The sequence below is a fragment of the Coffea eugenioides genome, chromosome 5 (assembly GCF_003713205.1).
Source record: "Coffea eugenioides isolate CCC68of chromosome 5, Ceug_1.0, whole genome shotgun sequence".
Classification (NCBI taxonomy): domain Eukaryota; kingdom Viridiplantae; phylum Streptophyta; class Magnoliopsida; order Gentianales; family Rubiaceae; genus Coffea; species Coffea eugenioides.
Window position 1 is genome coordinate 37177237 of NC_040039.1, and position 21443 is coordinate 37198679.

A 21443-nucleotide genomic window follows, 5' to 3' on the forward strand; every position below is an offset into this window, starting at 1 on the left:
TCACGTGCAAAGCACATGAGTTGTTACGAGTAATATATAAAAGTCAATAGATGTTCAAAAAATTGAGAGTTTTTAATCATTTGTTTCTAACACAGGGAAAATTGTAATATATTTTAAATCAAAACGATTAGTTGATCCCCATAATATTCATGTGCAAAGCACGTAAGTTATTACGAGTAATATATAAAAGTCAATAGATGTTCAAGAAATTAAGAGTTTTTAATCATTTGTTTCGAACACAGAGAAAATTGGATTCAACAATAATACATTCTACATCAAAATGATTAGTTCATCCCCATAATATTCTACAGAACAGATACATGATTATCGTCCAAACAGACTGATAATCTTCAACCATTTCTGAAGCTAAGCTCTCTATGGATTAGGCCTGAATCCCGGAGTCAGGTTGCGAGCAAGTTGCTGCACCAGACTTGAGATCTCTGGATTTCCCTGCGAAAGAAGAGTTGGCATCATTTAGTTTTGTAGGGATTCCAAATTCTGATGTCAATACTAAATGCTACTTATCTCAATGACAGATTGTATGCATTCAAAGAGGTAAATGAGCCCAATTTAATGCACAAATTCAAATTCTCTTGAGACCTTGGTACACTTCCTCAAACCACTAACAACATTTGGCATATCCTGCAGCAGGTTTGTAAAAGCTTACAAGATTCTAAAACTCGACAGCTAGTAAACCATGGCGGCAAGACCATCCTACACACAGTACAGAGAAAAGATTGCCCAACAAAATGCTGCTATGCCAATAGGAGTTCAGAATCCCAGTTTCCGGCCATTCTGTACAAGGGATAAGGGATAGGTGAAGAGGATGTAATGCCATTCCAACATCGGATTAATCTGTCCTTAATTTTCACTCACTTTTAAGTTTTAACACGACAACATCAAAATAACTGAAATTTTGAGCACGCATCTGTATATTCCCCCACAAAACCTTACAACAATGAACTTTATCAGACCGGACTTTTAACTTCTGCAAAGCTGATCTAGCAATTTGGACTCTTAAAGGATGAGAGTTCCAGACTACTTGATCATCTCAAGTCACTGAAGGGATAAGGTGAGGACGGGTATCCAGTACAAGACCAAAGATTGCACGTATTTCTTTTTTTTTTTTTCACATTCTTGAAACCATTAAAAATCCACATCTCTTTTCTTTCAATGCATTTTGCTAGTCAAGTTACACTGATCAATATGCAAGTAATTAATGCAAAATTTAGTTCCATATCAGCAAATACAAACTTTTTGTAATGAGATTTTGATTGCTCCAAAGGTTCTGAAGCATCAAGTAGTTATAACATGTTATGTTGCACGAAACTAAGGACGGCTAGATGATATGAACTCACCTGATAGATTTCACGGAAACTATCATCTCTTAGCTTTGCAGTGATGGTAGACCTCATTGATTCAGTAAGCCTGAAATTTTTTAGTATTTCAAGAATCAAAATCAGCAAAAATCTGTCCAAAATGCTCTATTAAAAAAAAGAAAATCTCATAGGTGCAATGAGCAAAGGTGTACACATCACTAAAGGTGTACACATCACTAAAGGTAGCAAGTAGAATTTGAAGAACTTTACTCGTCTGATCTTGCTGCTGCAGACAATCTAACGAGACAGTAAACAACCTTGTGCAACATGCTTGCACTAGGACTTCTAGCAAGCTGATCCACCATGCCAGTCAAAACTTGAAGTGTTACAAAAAGCCGGTCAGCACGTGAAGAGCAATAATGGAGCCCCTTCTCTTGCATCAAAATTTTTGCAACTATAAGGGTTGCAAGCTGTGCAAGTTCAAGTAGCACACTCAGAAATTTTCAAGATTGAGATCAACAGAAAAATTACTAAGACAGGATAATCTGTGCATCCTTAGTGCATGATACGTGCTAGTATACTAATACTAGGATATAAAGCCAAAGAAGAGGATTCAATGTTGAAACTTTTTGTCACCTTTTGAACTCGCAATTTTACCCTTGCAACAATTAAGGATAAAAAGATACTATTATACCTTCATTTTTTTTAAAAGAAACAACACACGTACTATCTGCAATACTATATATAAAGGTTTTTTTTTTTACATAAAAGAGATGGGGGGGGGGGGGGGGTTTGAGTTTAACATGAAAACTCTAAATTTGCCATCCACTCCTATAGTACAACACTGAAGTAAAATAACTTTACTACTTTGGTGGGAGAAACTGATATTCGACCCATTTCTTATCCTACTACTTGGGGCACAAAATAAATTACCAATTTGAGTCAGCTTTTTCAAAATCTTAGATTGAAATAAGAACTCTGGATTGACATGAATGTGAATTCGAGTAAGCGCAATTCTAATAACAAGACATAAAGTGCTAATGACTATAATAAAATCATGTTTTTCCATGGTTATTATCCTCCATTTGTAATTTTTTTGCAAAATTTTTTTTGTTTGCATCATAAACATGGTTTGTGATCACGTTTTTAGTTTTTTAATCAACATTTTGTCTCACATATATCACATTATTAAAAGTATTATTCTAAATTTTTTTTTCAAATAATCTCCAATCCAAACAGAATGCTTCCAATGATGAAAAACAGTACCCAACACAACAAATTTTTTCTTGACAAGTAGGAGTAACAAATTTTTATCCTATGCAAAAATATAAATGTACATGAAGAACTCACCTCCTGGGTACGTCCAGTTCCCTTATCCATCCAGCTCAGGCACAATGGAAATGCTTCGGATTCAAGCAGAAAGTGAACAACACTTTGGGCTTGCACAGGATCTTCACACTGGTATTTTATTCAGAATTAGTAAAAGTAACAAGATAGTACACAATAGAAGTGCTCATTTATATTGTGAAAATCATTAATGATACCAGAAGCCATACAGTAAAAGAGAAAAAGAGAAAAGGAAAAATTAAAAGTGCACGCTTTGTGCAATTATCCCACAATAAAAACGTATACTTTGACATAAAATAAAAAGAAGAAAAGAAAAAGAAAAAGTTGATTTTTATTTGGTACACTAAGTTAACAATTGTGGATATTTTCCTACATTTATTTGTGCAATTGTGCCACAATAAAAAAGTATACTTTGACATAAAATAAAAAGAAGAAAAGAAAAAGAAAAACTGGATTTTAATTTGGTACACTAAGTTAACAATTGTGGATATTTTCCTCCACATGACAGTATGAAAATTGTGTAGACACAGAGATATATTAATCACATAACAGCATGAATTGTGTGTACAAAAAATTCATGCAATGATTCGTAGATTGTAATATTTGACAGCATGATTTCAGAGTTCATCATCATATAAACGTTTCAGCAATGCCCCAAAAAAGCAAAAAAAAAAAAAAAAAAAATTTTGACGCAGAAAATCTTGCTTTGGCAACAAAAGTCACGATGAATGTAAAGTAACATACATCTTCTCATGCTAATAAATTTTGGGTTTATGAGATTTTATCGCCTATTTATACTTTAGTTTTTTGAGAATGACTGAAATAGAAACATGGAAATTAAAGGAATATTGAGTAACAATTATGAAATAAAAAACTATATTAAAAAAATTACCATCACAAAGGCGCAGAGGACAGCCAAGCTACTGAGCCTTATCTGAGCAAGAGCTTTGTCATCAGCTTTTGCTTGAAGAAATGGGTATAAATAATATGGTATGTTAGCTGCAATAATGAAACTCAGTATTAGATAAAAGAAAATTATAATATCAGAAATATTTATGACATGCCAAAGAAAAAAGATATAAGAATACTTAGAGCTCTGTAACTTAAATGAAATAAATGATTTTATGATGGAGAATTGAAGTAAGATAATAAGTCAGACGTGTTGAGGAACTTATTAGGAAGTAAAAGAAAAAATTATTGAACAGGAACAAGTAATTCTGTAGAGTTCTCATTATGCATACAATAGATAAGGAGGAGTACCACTATGTGTTGTTAATGCACGTCTATTATTAGGATTGAAAGATGAACCAAATTATTTAATACTCGAATCAAATTCAGTTTTGTAAGAGTTTATTCGAAATTGGTTTACCAACTAATCAAACTAAGTTTGACCCCCACACCCAGTGACAGAGCCACGTGCAGTTGAGGTGGTGCAATTGCACCTCCTCAATTTCAAAAAAAAAAAAAAGGTTTATGTTTTAAGTTTAGAAATGTTAGAAATTTTCAGAATTGTGCCTTAATTGTCCCCTAAAATTTTTAGAATTCTAATTCCTATTAAACATTGCCTCCCTAAATAATTGAAAGTTCATAATCACTCTTCACAAGAGTTTTAAACCTACCAAAAGTTTAATATGGATGTTAATTCAAAGTAATTTTCACTACAAATTTGAAGCACAATTTAGATTTGAAAGCATATTTGACATAGGAAAAATGGAATGTTTAAGATAGACATTTTTATTTATTTTAAACTCTACCATTACACAATTCTTATGCTATCAGAGTTTGACCCCTCTAACTTTAGAGGCCTTGACTCTGCAACTGCCTACACCACTTTCCCAAATCCCATTGCCAAAAAAATAAATAAAGAGGAAAATAGCATAAGAAATACCTCTAATGAGTCCCATTTTCACTTCTGGATGAGAAGCCATCATCTAGTTGAAGGAAAAAAAAAAAAAACAAGTACAATAAAGTGGTTAGATCAGTCAAAATATATTTAACTTTTAATCCAAAATAATTTCGTCTTGCTTTAAGGATAATTGTGCGAACTGGTCATTCTAACAAAAGTACATATATATCAAAACGTAACTTTCCCATATATGTTAAGGGATTAGAATTCTTGAAAAATAAAAGAACCAACCTGAAACAAGGCAAGAACGCCACAAATTCGACCAAATTCGTGGTTGGTAATCTGCAATGGGTCCAACTTCTTGTATACTGATATTAATACCTAAAAATCAATAAAACCTAACATATGAATCCAGAAATAAGAAAACAAGAGACTATATTACGAAATAGTGACTAAGATGATGGCAAAAAGGGTACAGGATACCTTCCTTAGTATATAAATATAACTTGAAATTAACCTTTAAATATAGGACTTTGATTTATTAAAAAGTTTCCAACATTATAATCCCATGCTCACAGTTTACTGAGTACAACTGCATACAAAGAATTGAAAATCTAAGAGTAGAGCAGGAAAGAAACCTCCAAGAGTTTGAATGCAGTTCCGGGAGAATCCCACACCTTCTTGACATCTACGTTATGTGACATCCGGCTCTAATCAAAGTATCAAACAAGGAAAACAAAATTAATATTCCACTGCACAAATCAACGATCACAAAAAAAATATTGCAATACATATTTAAAACATGGGATAAGCAATCTCACTCAAGAATACTACAAATTGCGAACCAAAACAGTTAAAACTGCATGTAATCCAACTTATAACCTTTTTAAAAAAAAATCTTTTTTTTAAAAGGATTGGAATTTAAGAAGCAAGGAGGAGAAACAAGAATTTGAATTCAGAATGTCTAATTCATGCACTTGAACCTTAACTACTAGATGAAAACTTGCTCATAATGTCTAATTCGGCAACAAATAATTTGAAGAACCTTTATTTATTTATTTTCATAATGTCTTAGCGAAGGAATAAGCTAGAGAAGGGACGGGTGGGTCGATGATGACCCAGCCCTGAAAAACAAACAACTTTAGCCACTGCATCGTAACATATGATTTCCAAGAAATCTGAGTAATTAGTTGAGTATTGACCACAAAAACTGCAACCATGGTTTTGTGCAGTGTATGGGAAATAAAGAAATTCCAGCTTAAATTGAACATTCAAGAGGAAGTACAAATTTTTGCAAAGCTGCTGCTGCTGCTGCTAGCAAACGTTGATGCGGCCTGAAACTAAACCCATGGGTGGCATCGCCTACTAAAGGGTCTCGTCGCTATAGAGCTTCCAACTGGGAGAGAAAAATAAACGGGTTCGGTCTATTTTACTAGAGGTGTTCCTATGAACTTCCTTATGTGCAATTCGATCTAGTTTTCTAAACATAGAACGATAAGATTATTTATGTTTAGGTTTTTTGTTTTTTAGGGATGTCACTGGCGCAATAGAAAAAGCTTCTAACACAAGTCAAATTTTTGCCCATTAAAACTTGTAGGTTAGGTATAGTTTGGTTTGGTTAGTTTGAGTAACTCGTTAAGTACTTAACCAAACTTTTTTTTTTCTTTTGTGGAATTCCAGGATCTCAGGGATTACGTAGATACTTATGTTCGTTTATCTTAAGTTTTCCAGGTAATTTTGATAAAACTATAGTTGATACCAACTATTATTGGGTTAAATGGTAAAGAGTTTGATAACCCTTAAAAAAGGTATGGGATTTGAGTCTTATAGATGAAGAAAATAACGTCTGAAAAGTCCTTACCCAAAAGGACTTCGACAGTACTTGATTCTGAATTTGTTTGAGCCCAGTAAGACCACTGGATGCCGGAAGGTCTATGCCAATAAAAACTAAGGTTGCAAAGTTGGTTCCACACAAAAAGCATGGTTGTACAAAATTGCTGCACAGCACTACAACTTCTACCACGGCCTATCGACTAAAACCTATTGACAATAACAAGTGCCCTTTCAGACGAGGTTGTTTCCTTTTAAAAGAAAAGGAAATATTATTATAGAAGTTGCCAAAAGAACTAATAGCACGTGTTTTGATTATTGTCAAGATCTCCAACTATGCGGCTTCCAACTCCGTATACGCAACTAACAGTAGTGAATTTCTTGGCCAGGAAGAAAATACTTAACTGGTTAACCCTTTTAAAGGAGTTGATATAATTTTCCAGCATGTATATGCCTGCATGATGCTATACACTTAAAATGGATTTTCAAGAACAAAGCATGTCTACAGTTGACAATTTCTTAAAGCACAATGCAATAAAATTGCATCTTCAGCTCTAAAGTATAAATATATAAAGTTCGAATTGTACAAAAACATAATGAAAAAAGGAAGTTACCAAGAAATATAAAACTTGATTGAAAGACAAGGATAATGTCTTCCAATTGTCAAATCGAAACGGTTCGAGTTGCGCATGTTAAAAGATTAGAAAAGTAGATACACTATTCCATTTAAATGCCTTCAGACAGAAATTAAATGTATTACACACAATATATTTTTTGGAGCATTACACGCAATAGTTAATTCTGTAGTAACAGAAACTATAAGCAAAGATAAACTAAAGTTGGCGTACAAATGAGAGACTACTAAAGGAGAATTTGGACATAATCTTATTAGGCAAAGGGTATGAATATTACTTACTAAAGTTTGGTCTAAGATGGAACACTATTGTGGAATGATGCTCTCTTTCCTTCATGAACACGACAGTTGATTTGATCCATAATGTCTATCTGGATCCGATGATATAGGGTGGACATTTCATGCATTTAAGTGAATAGATTATTTTTTGGTTACTCTATGTCTTATAATACAGTTGGCATCCAAGTCCAATTATTTCAACAACAGAAAACCTTGATTTGTGCATTTTTTACGGTTTAGGATGCTTGCGTAGATACAAATGCATAGTGTCTATGCTGAATAAATCTATGTGCATAGAATATAATTAATTCTTCCCAGAGAATGTCAATAGTTTTTTCCCGTTTACATGCCACATTTGTAAGTAGACCAAAAAAAGAATAGTGGATGTTATGTATCATGTTTCTATATTCCATCTAATGATAAAAAATAGAAGAATCTTCAAATTGTAGTGTAACATTTTCACAATAAAATCAATCAAGTAGTGTTTTGAAAACTACATTGAATCGTCTAATTTAATGGGGTTGAATACGAATTAATCGGTTCAACCAATCAAACCATAGATCAAATGGTTAGAATTGATTGAACCACAAACCCATATGTCATTGGTCCAATTCTATATTAAACCCTAAAATATAAAGTTAGTCAATCAGGTCAAAATTTGACTAAACCAGTCAAAACTAGTAGAACCCAATTGATTGAACCAGTACCACTGAGTATTATCCAGATTGTTTTTCATGTTATTCAATATTACAATTAATAAAATAGAGTTGAACCCATCCTAGTCCCACCAATGCAATAAAGTTCAAGTCCATAATCATTATTATCCTTTCCCCTTCCACTAATTACCATGCAATTAATCAATATTACAATCAAATTACACGTCAAAATTAATTAAAGTAAAACAAAAACTATACATGAGCATAACATATGCATAGAAATAGTCACAAACACAGGAACAAAAATGGTATAGAAGTACATACACATGCCACAGATTTGCTAGATGATGCATCTTTCAAATGCAAGAGAGTCTTTTCACACAAGTTGAACTCATCGAGAATTGGTATGAGTCTTTCGATTGTCATGGAGCTTAACTCTAAAGGAATAAAAAATGCATCCGAAGAAGAGAGGTATGCCGGGGATTGTGTATTGCCTGCAACGGACGGGTAGTTGCTGCTGGATGACCCTGATCTAGGCGAAATGCCTTTGGTCTTTTCCAAAGAAGATCCCAAAAAGTTATCCATTCTCTTTAATTTTCTCTGCAAAACATTTGACTAGAGACTGTGAAAAGGCAGTTGTGATAAGGGGGAGCAAGAAAAGTTAAACAAACTTTTGGATGATAGAGGAAAAAATAAAAGAAAAAAGAGGCCTTGAATTTTGTTAGACAAACTACTTATTGCAGATGACTAAAAGCATTTTTTGCCTTGCTAGAACATTTTGTATTTATTTTCTATAAGGTATGTAGGTGTCATACATGTACAGAACCTAGAAGATAAAGAGGAAAAACTTTGTTGACTTAGGTGTAAAATGTTAGCTAATGAATTCAAATTAAAGGTGATACTTATTAGCTTTCCTAAGATGTTGATAGAAATTTTTTGAGAATATAGGAAAGTAATAATGGCCGGTGAAAGGCTATGAATTTGGAAAGTTTTTCTGTACAACTCTGTATTCTATTATTTGGCATAGTAGCTATTCATGATTAAAAAATTATTCATTTGGATAGTATGTTTTTCAGGAATTTGTTTAAAATTTTATGTAACTTGCTGTGAAGTTTTTACAAAAAAGTTTTATATATTTTAAGTGCTTGGGGAATATTTGTAAAATTCTGTCACTCATCACATGCCACCAACTGGTACCATCACACCCATTAGCAACAATTAGTACCCCTTCCTATTTCTCTCCCTCCTTCTCTAGCAGCCACCACCCCTCTCTCTACCACCACCTACTACCCTCCTCCTCTTCTTTCTCACTACCACCTAAGCCTGTCAACGGTCTGGGTCTAGACCCTCAATTTTTTTTAGGTACGGGTTGAGATATAATTTGTTATCCGGATCAAGATCTGTACCCGCTTACTCTAACAAAAAAAACAGATTGGATACAAAATATAGGATTTCGACTCGTATCCAACCCGAACCCGTTTAAATAGATAAATAATTATAATATATAAATACTTCTTAATACAATAGTACTTCTTTACCCTAATATTGCATAAAAAGTGCAAAATTTTGTAGGGTTTTGTTTCTGCACCCCTCAAACCCGATTCCGAGATTATAAGTACAAGACCTGTTGGGTAGACGGGTCAAATCCGGAATGGGAAGATTATAATGGGTTTGGTCCGGAATGTCCAATTCCGGCCGGTACCCGTTCCGTTGATAGATCTGCTACCACCGATCACTGTCACCCTCTTCTTCCCCATCACTACCCACCATCCCTTTCCTTTCTCCCCCTTCTCCTTTTTTCTCTTCTTTCCTCTCCCTTCTCTCATCCAGATTTGCTCTTGCGAACAGAAGGAGGGGGTAGGTGAAAGGAAAGGAAAAGAGGTGGTAATGAAAGAGGAGAGGGAGGAGAAGGAAGAAAGGAGGGGAGAAAGGAAGAGAGTTGCCGGTGGAGGTAGGGAAGTAGAAGGGGAGAGTGGGTGCATGGAGGTGGGGAAGGAGGTGAAATGAGAGTAGGAACGAGAGAGAGGGGAGAAAAGAGAGGTGGCAACAGCAACGGAGGTGGCGGCAGACAATAGAGTGGGGATGGTAATGGTGTGGTTTTGGGGCGGGGAAAGGGGGAACCCATCTTTTTAGCTAAAAATTCCCCCTATTCCTACCTCGTACCCGTCCTACCCTGCTTCCCCCCGAGTACCCATGGTTGGGAAAAAAACCAGAATTAGCTAAGTGGTAAATATTAGTTAGCTAAGTAGATTTCCAGAAATTCCTTAATTCAACCATGTAATAATTGCTTAAAAAGACTTAAAAAACCAGAAGCTGCAGAAACATGCAACAAGTCAAAACAGGTCAAGTTTTCAAATTCTAAAATAAGGGAAGAAGTTATCAACATACACTAAAAATCCTAAAAGATGCTAAAAATGCTAAAATAGGACATGTCAAGTTCTTAAAGTTCTTAAATACTACTGCTATTCCAATACTAGAATAGATTAACAAGTTATCAACATATCAAAAATGCATCCTTTTCAATTGGTGGACAATCGCACCTTTGAACTTAAGTTCAGGAAGATTGAGAAATTGAAGGCTCCAATGGCGCTCTAGCAATGAAGGAATGCTCAATTGACAAGATCAAAGGAAGGAGTGGAGAGGCTGAATGCTGGTGGTTGGTCGATCGGCAGTGACTCAAGAAGTGGGCGAGTGGCGGATAAGGAAACTAGAAAAAGAGAGAAGAAAAAAGTGACTGAGGGAATTAGGGTAAGAATCGCCTGACATTTCTATCGATGGACAGTAACTCAAGGGGTGGGCTAGCGGCTGGCGGTGGATAAGAGAACAAGAAAAGGAAGAGAAGAAAAGAGGGATTGAGGGAATTAGGGTAAGGGTTGTTTGAATGTCTTAATTCTTATGCCTGTATAATTATCAGTATGACTAATAATATTAATTATATTACATATATAATATGAATGTATTATGTATGTATGATCATTATAACTAATAATATTCAATTATTAATTATAGCATATATACATAATTTTTTTTTTTGCATTTTTTTTTATTTGGGAGACTTGGCACGTGATGGGGCAGGACCCCATTTTTGAGTGGGTGGAGGAAAACCCCACATGCCTTGCCGCCCGCCGCATCACTCTCCCAGCCGGGCAGGTGCTCGTGATTGCCATCCCTAGAGGTGGTGACAACAGTGGTAGGATGAGGTAGGGGTGGTGGCAATGGAAGTGGAAATGGTTAGGGAGAATAGTGGTGGAAGAGGAACACGAATTGCATTTTAGGTATTTTTTTAGATATTTTGGGGGTTTTCTTTTTATAAAATTTAGAATGTTTTAACAAGTTACTATAACTAAAGCTGAAGAAAAATTTTGGCTTTATTTGTATTGGTGTGCGTTTGTTTTTAGAGTTTTATTTTTTGAGTCTATAGTGACATAATTCAAAACACCACCAAAAATACTTAAATCATACAATCTTAATTATACCTAATAAAAGCCAAAAAATTTTAAAAATAAAATAATTCTTACTATCTCTTTCTTCTTCTATCCACCACCACCCACCATACCAAGCCACTTACCACTACCACAAGCCTTTCCCTTTCCTCCTCCACTACCCCCTTCTCCCTCTATCCTTCTCTCTCCTCCCTCTTTTTCCCTCATTCCTCCCTCTCTTCCTCCTCCTTCTCTCTCTCTCTCTCTCTTCCTCCCCCTCCCTCTTCTTTTCCTTTCTTTCCCTCCCCTGCATATCTCTCCTGTCCATCTGATCTTCCATGACCATATCTGGTCATGGCCAGGGAGACCAGTGAGAGGGGAGGGGGTACAGGGGAAGGGAAGAGAGAGAGGGAGGAGGAGGGAGGAAAAGGGAGGGGAAAGAGGAGAGAGGGGGAGAAGAAAAGAGGAAGAGGAACAAACAAAAAGGGTGGAGGTGGTGGGTGGTGGGTGGTGGCAGTGGATATGATGGATGCACCTGGTTATGGTAGGGGCATCATACAAATTTTTGAACTATTCCAACAAAATTTTAAATTTTAAAAACACCCTCAAAATACATCTACAGTGAGTTTTTTAATATATAATGCTATGGTATAATTTTTGAAAAACATCTCAAAAACATGTAATCCATATGAACCCTTTGTCTATTAAAAATATGCAAAAGCCAAGGATGCAAAACGGATCCTAAGTTTTGCTCATATCCATAACTCACCAAAATTTCCATACTGGCATGTAACTGATGTAACATGTGAGTTTGTAATCAATTCTCCGCGGATGGGTCTAGTGGTACAACTTGACATGGTATGTTGGTCACAATAGAATATTTCTCATAAATTTGACATTGTGTGGAAAATTTAGTAAGTGCCTCGTTGCTCAAACATGATCAATTTCAATTTGTTTCTGTATATCTTCAATTGTCCTGATAGCATTTAGATATATAAAATTTTTGTTGTAACATCTGTAAGAACCAAAACACGGGAGATCAGATGTGCAATCTAAGTGAATTACTACTCAATTGAGACAACAATTACAAGTAGTGGAGGAAGGGACCTTCTATAATGGATCATAGTCTGCATGAACCGTTTCACGTAAATTGTGAGCGCCACATTTTTGTGGGAAACTGTTGACGTTGTCCGTGTCTATATTAGAAAATTTCAGCATGTGAGCAGGTAGAATATTCCTAAATTATACATCCTCCTGTCTTATTAATTTCTCTTCTGATCTCAACCTTGAAAATTTCTTTCTGTGTTATGTAGACTTGCATAGGTTGCAACCCTTAAAGTTGCAAAAATTCTGATCCAAGAGAAGGGGCTCCATTGCTGCTCTTCCCATGCTGATCTTCTTTTTTTTTTTTCCCCTTTTAAGGCAATACCTTCGAGTTTTAACTCGCATGGTGGATCAACTTGCTAGAACTCCTGGTGCAAGCATGTTGCATAAAGTTGTTTATTGTCTCGTTTGCTTGTCTGAAGCAGAAAAATCATGATCATACAAGCATATTTTTTCTCCATGCTACAGCTAGATATGTAGCTATGCCCATTGCATCTATGAGATCGTAGAAGATTCTATAGCCCTGTTAGGATACAATATACTCTTGTTTGATATGGTGTTATACCAAAATTGTAGAATTTTTGATGTGCTAGATTCGTGCTGATCTTGTTTCTAAAACATTGTAGGGTTACCAAATCAATGAGACATAGAAATCCTACAAAACCCCAAAAATGGTAGTTTCCATGAACACAACTAATTTCCTTCCTTGTTCCATTTTTAATTGTTTATCCCGGAAGGATCTTACCCAACAATTTAGATTTAGCGCAACAACATCTAAACTATGAATAACATCATTTGATAGGTCTTTAATAATTAGTATGATCTTTTATGCATGCCTGTGATCTCAGCAGCTACTTTGGTTCATGTCTCCTCTTAAGCTTCATCAATTGGAATAGATTTTTGTTCTTTGTTTCTGTTTTAACAAGTTCTTCGTCAAAATCGATTAGGTAATTTCATAAAAGTGCACGTGATATGGTGTTTATGCCATGAAAATTGGAGGGATCTTATTATGATTAACAAAGTTCTGAAGAACCTTTGATCGATTTTCAGTTGAAAAGAATTCGGATAAATGCATTACACATATTACACATAAATTTGCTACTACCACCCCCCACCCTCCCCTTGAGCAAAAAAAGGTTTCCATTTAATTCTTTTTTCTTTTCTGACCGCATTGTGTATAGATGTTTTTCAAATTACCAGTATTCGATAATATTTTAGGACACAACTTAACTAGTAGAAATATTAGCCAATCACGACTACTCAAATCTAGGTTACTCTAGTACCCCTATTAATCCAGCTAAGGCACCTTGGAATACTTCAGTTTCAAGCAGAAACTGTATAGCACTCTGGACTTGCTCTGGATCATGACATTGGTAAGTATTAATTAAAATTTAGTACAATCAAAACAGTTCACAGCAAAAGTGCTCATTTATATTGTGACATTAGTTTATGATGCATGAAAGTATAGTATGAGAAAGAAAAAAAAAGGAAAAAAGAAACATGAGATAGACGTTGGTGGAAACTGTCTAACGCCTAAAGTGTAAATTATAAAGAAAACATATTCTTTTATCATTCATAGTTTGTGATTTGGAAAGCATAGGTTCAAGTATGCCCCAAACCAAAAAAAAAAAAAAATTGAACAAGAAAATCTTGGCCCAGGGGCAAAATGCAGTGAAAATATAATTTCTATTCACTCTAAACGCATACCTCATATATATGATTCTTACATGACAAATTTTGAAAAGATAAGGAGGGTTCAAGGAGATGGGTACAAATGTTAAGAGTTAGGGCCAAAGGTGTGACCGGATGGTCTCTTTGTGCAGGACCAGTGCAAGTACAATTTGGAATACAGAATCTTTATTGCAAAAAAGATTTTTGGGGTGAAATTCCTGGCCCATTTGTCAATTACTCAAAATGAAAAAAAAAATGAAATTGTTGTCATTTTCTAGGTTATACAATTAAAAAAAAGTTTCAACATTTTCGTTGATAGCTACATGAAAAATTGCTTACATGCTAATAAGTTTTGGTTTGATAATATTTGATTGGCTATCCGTGTCTTAATATTTTGGTACACAACATTTTATTGGCTAGCTATCCGTTGAAATTGCTGAAATTAGAAACATGCAAATGAAAGAAATATTGTCTATGGATTATGAAATCCAAAAACTATATTAAAAACTTCACCGTCACCAAGGCGCTGAGGATAGCCAAGCTACCAACCCTTATTCGAGCAAGAGCTTTATCATCAGCTTTTGTTTGGAGTAAGGGGTATAAATATTAAGGTGTCCTAGCTGCAGTAATGGAATAGAGTACTAGACAAAAGAAAAAAAAATAGTATTAAAAAAAAAATTATGACATGCCTAAGAGAAGACCTAAATAATGGTGTTCTTTGTTATTTTCCCAACATCGTGTATGGATTTTTTTGGGAATTACCAATTTCAATGGAGCAAATTTTTTACGCCAGAGATGGAAAGGGAAAAAAATGGGGAGAAAAAGGTATGGTTTCTTCTTGATAAGTAACGATTTATCTTGTACATGAAAGTCAATGTACTTAACCTACTCAACTCCTTGTTACAATGGAATACTTCGATTTCCAGCAGAAACTGAACAGCATCACACTGGTAACTATGAACTAAAACTAAAAATTAGTACAATTAAATGAGTTCATAGCAAAAGTGCTCATTTGTATTGTGACATTAGTTCATGCTATATGAAAGTATAGTATGAAAAAGGGCAAAGAGAGAAAAAAAGAGAGAAGAAATTGGCATGACTGAACTCAGTTACAACAATTAAAAAAAACCTGAATTTAATATGGCGGTCTAAGTTAAAAATTGTGAATATTTTCCTACTCATACGCATGCATGCACTCATATGTGCGCGCACACACACAGAGATATATATATACATATATATGTATACATATATATGTATATGTATATATATATATACATATACATATATATGTATATGTATATCAATGCTAAGGGTATAAAGCAAAATTCATGTTGAGGGGACAAATCTTAATACATCTAAATTTAATTAAGTATATAAAATAAAATAATTTTATACTTTTACAGATGCAAAAACTTAACATTTTTATAGAATATTTTTAAAAATTTTTAATTATTTTTACGAGAGACAAATCAAATTTTCTAAAACTTGGGAGGTGAGCCCTCTCTAGGTCTGTCCTTGGATATTTGTGCAAAAGATTTAACTCATAAAGTATAGATTATATATTGAAAAACATATTCTTTTATCATCCACAGTGTGTAATATCGGAAAGCATAGCTTAGATTTTATCAAAGTATAGCCATTTCAAGAATGCCCCAAACCAAAAAAAAAAAAAAAACTTTTGAACGAGAAATCTTGGCTTGAAAAGTTAAATTCTATTCACTATGAATGCATACCTCAGAGTATATGATTCTTAAATGATACATTATTATTTTTTTCTTTATAAATTCTTCCATAGAATTTTCATAATTAATTATTTATAGAACTATTCTCATGATAAATGATTATACTTTATAATATTTAACTTTCATAGAATATTAGAATATAGTATATGAATTTTTATTGTATTGTCTTGCTTTAATATTATATCAAACTTAGTTTGTTTGAAACCTAAGATAATCATTTGTAAAAATTAAAGTCATTTATAATAATTATATTTTGAGACATAATAAGATATAAGCTTTTTGTCGCATCACACTTGCTTGCTCTATTTATTTAACCTTACATATTTGTCTTTGGGTTTTCTTTCACTTGAACTTTTCCATTTGCTTTTTCAAAAAAAAGAAAAAAAACTTTTCCACTTGCACATTATCTGCTCCTATCCCAGTTGCTGTAGGGAAGGCTCTTGTGCAAACACTGCTGCTTTTGGGCATAAAAGGCCTGTGTCAGAAATCATGAGTAATGTGACGTAGTTTTGGGGCGAGTTCAGAGTCTTTGCAAAAACGGTGCCGTTGCACTAAAAGTTAGTTAGGAATCTATTACAATTTGTTTCAGTCAGTTGCAAGAATTAGTTGGTTAGTTACTGATGAAGTGTAAATAATTCTATAAATAGCAAAAGGAAAAGAAAGGTGGGAGATAAGAATTCATAATCAGTTTTTTCAATAAAATTTCTTCCCATTTCTCTCTCAGCTCATGATCATTTCTCTTTTCCGCCTTTTCTTCCGAAATTATCAGGTTGATTCCTGACAAGTGGTAATCAGAGCCTTCAATCCTCGGTGAAATTCAACGTAAATTTCAATGGCAGACGGTACTGATAGGGCATTATTTGATAGTAATTTTATTACTCATTTACCCTGTTATACCTATCAAATATTGTGCTAATTGCCGATATCTACTTATATTTGGTACTTGGGTCTAATTCCAGGAATGAAGCAGAAAACTACCAAAAAGAAAGGGAACAAAAGACATTTGGGCTAAGGGCCCACCTTGTGTACTTCATTGGCTCAAGTCCTACGGGAGAGAGCACTAGTAATCTCCTTTGGCTTTTAAGAGGGACATCTGTGGGGACCACGAAGGAGCAAAAGGCTTTTCTTCAATTGGGTTTTTGAGAGAAACACACGAGGAGTTGCTTGCTTCCTAATTTTGGTGGGACTGCAGACTAGGCAGCTTGAGTCAATTTCCTTTTTGCTTCTCTATAAGTAGAGAACGGACAGAAGCAGTCGAGTAGGCAGTTTTTTAGCTTTTAGTTCAGTTTTTAGTTTTCTTTCTTTTCTCTCTGACAGGCCTCTGACACACGCCAGGTGTTTGACAATATTTTCCAACGGGAAAACATCTTTCATTCCTTGCTTTCTAGTAAAAAGGCAATGCCGTTGCAATCATTTAATTCGTGTGGTGATTTAATTATGCGGCGTGGCTAAACCTTCAATCTAGTCAAGGGTCAACTCGACGGCGCAGTCCCGGAAATCTGTGAGATCTAATTAGTTTTCACGCGTTCCTCAATTTATTAATATTTGCACGTTGCCTGCTTGAATTTTCTTGGGATTATTTTATTAATTGGATGTCAAGGGCCCGATGTTCAATGTGATTTATTAATCTCATGCCAATTTAGTCAATTAAATCCGTAATTTTTTGATTGATTAATATTAGTGGCAACTGGTGTGTTTACACATTAGGGGAATGTGCAATCTAATTTAAATAACCCTCGTAGCGTGCTATTGATTAGGGCTAGGTTTTTCTAGTTATTAATGCAATTGGAAATTTAATTCCTACGGTCGTACCTAGGAGTATTTTCTGGTTAGGGGTGATCAATGGTCGTACCTTGGCTATCAATAATTTAAGGAAAAATTGGTTGTTAGAGTTCATCGGCGACTATAACTAGCCTATTAATAAATTAAGTGAACCTCTCTTACATCAATGATCGGATAATTGGACTGTGCCTGAGTAGTTGTATCCTTGGCTAGAATTTTTATATATTCTTGATTTAATTCCTTTTCGTATTCGTGCTAGTTAATCATTTGTTCCAGTGAATTTTTTAATTGTTTTTTGTTTAACTCCGATAAAATCCCCCCCTTATTCCAATTGAAATTTTAAAGGAAACAAATATCCCCAGTCCCTGTGGATTCGACCCTGCTTATCACTATCTACAGAAGTATATTTTACTTGAGCAGGTATTTATTATTGCACAGGTTCGGCACCTGTCAATTTTTGGCGCCGTTGCCGGGGACTGGCGTTATTTATTTGTTCCTTTTTAAATCTAATTTGTTTTTGCTTGCTTTCTTTCTTTCTGGTATTTTTCTAGTTTATGCCTCGTTCTCCTCGTACAGGCGACTTAATTTTTGACCCTGAAGTAGAGAAGACTGTACGCCGAACTAGGAAAGAGACTAGACAGCTCAGAGAGGAGCAACCTAGTGGTGCACCTCAAGGACTGGATCCGGAGGGGGAATCGTTAAATCTGCATAGTGATCACTCGAGTGATTCGGACCAGGAGGAAGTCACCATGGCAAATGCACGAACAATACGGGAGTTGGTTGCTCCAAACTTGACCCAACAACCTCTCTGCATAACTTTCCCTCGCCGTAGTGAGAATGCAGCTTTTGAATTAAAACCTGGTCTAATATATTTGTTGCCTACTTTTCATGGTCTGTCAGGTGAGGAACCCCACAAACACATACAGGAATTTGATATGGTGTGTTCGAGTATGAAGCCTTCGGGAGTAACTGATGAACAAATTAAGTTAAGGGCCTTCCCTTTTTCTCTCAAGGATGCGGCAAAGGACTGGTTATATTGTCTACCTGCAGGCATAATCACCACGTGGCCAGAGATGCAGAAAATTTTTTTTGAAAAATATTTCCCTACGTCCAGAGCTGCTAGTTTGCGAAAGGAAATATGTGGCATCAAACAATTTCACGGGGAATCCTTGTATGAATATTAGGAGAGGTTCACTAGGCTGCGCACCCGATGCCCTCAACACCAAATAAGTGATCAACTGCTGATTCAGTACTTCTACGAGGGGCTACTGATGAACGATAGAAATATCATTGATGCAGCAAGTGGAGGTGCACTGGTGAATAAGACTACCCAAGAGGCTTGGGAACTAATCGAGCGAATGGCAGAGAACTGCCAGCAGTTTGGTACAAGAGAGAGGATGTTCTTACGAGAAAGGTCAACGAGGTAAGCTCATCTTCCATTCAACAGCAGTTATATGAATTAACCTCATTTGTTCGACAGATAGCTGTAGGAAATGCACAGCAGGCCAAAGTGTGTGGGATTTGTACGAACATTGGTCATACCACTGACTCGTGCCCACAGTTACAAGAGGAGGGAATTGAGCAAGCAAACATGGCTGGTAACATGCCCCTGCCACGTAGACAGTATGACCCCTATTCCAACTCATACAATCCGGGTTGGAGGGATCATCCAAATCTGAGCTATGGGGGAAATAAGTAACAAAATTTCAACCCCAATAGACAACAGAGCTTCCAGCAACAATATCAACCAAAGAATCAACCCTCCTTTAACTCAGGTATGTCCTTAGAAGACATGGTTAAAACCATAGTCTCTAACACTATGAAATTTCAGCAGGACACTGAGGCCAGCAATCAAGAGATGAAGACACGTATGCAAAACTTGAAAAATCAGATGAGTCAATTGGCCTCAATTGTCAACCGACTGGACTCCCAGGGAAAGGGAAAACTTCCTTCCCAACCTGAGGTGAATCCCAAGAATGTAAGTGTAATGACCCTCAGGAGTGGGAAAGAGGTTGAAGGACCAGCACCAGTGGCTCCGAAAGACAAGAATGAGGACCGCATTGAGAAGGAGCTTGAGGAAGAAGGAACGCTCGGCACAAATAAAGAGGTAATACGTACCCCAGTGGTTCCAGTTAAGCCTAACCCACCACATTTTCCTAGCAGGTTGGAAAGGCCTAAAAAGCAAGACAAGGAAAAGGAAATTCTGGAGATGTTTAGAAAGGTGGAGATAAATATTCCCTTATTTGATGCAATTAAGCAAGTACCCCGGTATGCCAAATTTTTGAAGGACCTATGCATCAATAGGAAGAAATTGAGGGGAGATGAAAGGATAATTGTGGGAGAGAACGTATCCGCAGTGCTTCAAAGAAAACTTCCACCCAAGTGTGGAGACCCAGGTATGTTCACTATCCCTTATAAAATAGGGAACACTAGCATTAGGAATGTCATGTTAGATCTAGGAGCCTCTATAAATGTGATACCCAAGGCTATTTATGCTTCGCTAAATTTGGGTCCCTTAAAGAAAACTGGCATTATAATTCAATTGGCTGATAGAACTAATGCTTATCTCGATGGGGTGATAGAAGATGTGTTAGTGCAAGTGAACAATTTAGTGTTCCCTGCTGATTTTTATATTCTTGATATGGGTGACAACGTTCTCCAAATCCATCACCAATTTTGTTGGGGAGGCTCTTCTTGAGCACGGCTCGTACAAAAATTGATGTTAGTGAGGGCACCCTAACGATGGAATTTGATGGAGAAATAGTTCATTTTAATATATTTGAGGCCATGAGATATCCCTTGTCATTCTAATGCTATTTTCGCTGTGAGTGTAATTGACCCTTTGGTGCAAGAAGTATTTGAGATTAATGGCAGGGATGAATTGGAGACAGCAATCACCAAACATTTGGATCTGGAAGCAACTTGTGAAATGGAGTTAGATGTCAGTTTGCAGAGAATGGTTGGAGCCTTGCATTCACTAGGCCGAAGTTCTCCAAGGTATGATGTCGCTCCTATATTCGTGCCTGAACCACACCTAAAGCTATTACCTTCTATCATGCAGGCACCTGAAGTGGAGTTAAAACCTCTGCCCGAGCATTTAAAGTATGCCTATCTAGGTGAAAAAGAGACGTTACCAGTGATAATCTCATCCAAATTATCACCCAGGGAGGAGGATAAGCTGCTACGGGTTTTAAGGGAGTATAAGGAAGCTATAGGTTGGACAATTGCGGACATAAAGGGTATAAGCCCGTCCGTGTGCATGCATCGAATTCGCCTAGAAGAGGATGCTAGGCCGATAAGACAACCACAAAGGAGATTGAACCCCATCATGATGGAAGTGGTCAAGAAAGAGGTAATCAAGCTCTTGGACGTAGGAATTATTTTTTCTATCTCAGATAGCCCATGGATGAGTCCAGTGCAAGTGGTGCCAAAGAAAGCGGGGGTAACTGTGGAAGAAAATCATGAAGGGGACCTCATTCCAATTCGAAAGCCTACGGGGTGGCGCTAGTGCATCGATTACCGCAAATTGAATGCGGTGACCAAGAAGGATCATTTTCCTCTTCCATTCATCGATCAAATGGTTGAAAGGTTAGCTTGTCGTGCCTATTATTGTTTTTTAGATGGTTTCTCTGGTTATTTTCAGATAGCAATTGCGCCAGAGGATCAAGAGAAAACAACTTTCACTTGCCCCTTTGGCACTTTTGCCTATCGAATGATGCCCTTTGGATTGTGCAATACCCCTGCAACATTCCAGAGGTGCATGATTAGCATTTTTTCTGAATATGTGGAGAGAATAATTGAGGTATTC

At 35.9% G+C, this 21443-nt stretch overlaps 1 protein-coding gene across 1 annotated transcript; it reads right to left on the reverse strand.

Annotated features, from left to right (window-relative positions):
• Positions 1-375: 375 nt before the first annotated feature.
• LOC113771529 (CCR4-NOT transcription complex subunit 9-like) lies at positions 376-8496 on the reverse strand. The gene is made up of 9 exons (XM_027316105.1): positions 8236-8496; positions 4804-4893; positions 4555-4597; positions 3559-3665; positions 2670-2777; positions 1590-1789; positions 1359-1428; positions 601-642; positions 376-450 (listed from the first exon to the last, which is right to left on the reverse strand). The coding sequence occupies exons 1-9, from the start codon at positions 8494-8496 to the stop codon at positions 376-378; spliced, it is 996 nt and encodes a 331-aa protein (XP_027171906.1).
• Between the last annotated feature and the right edge of the window lie 12947 nt (positions 8497-21443).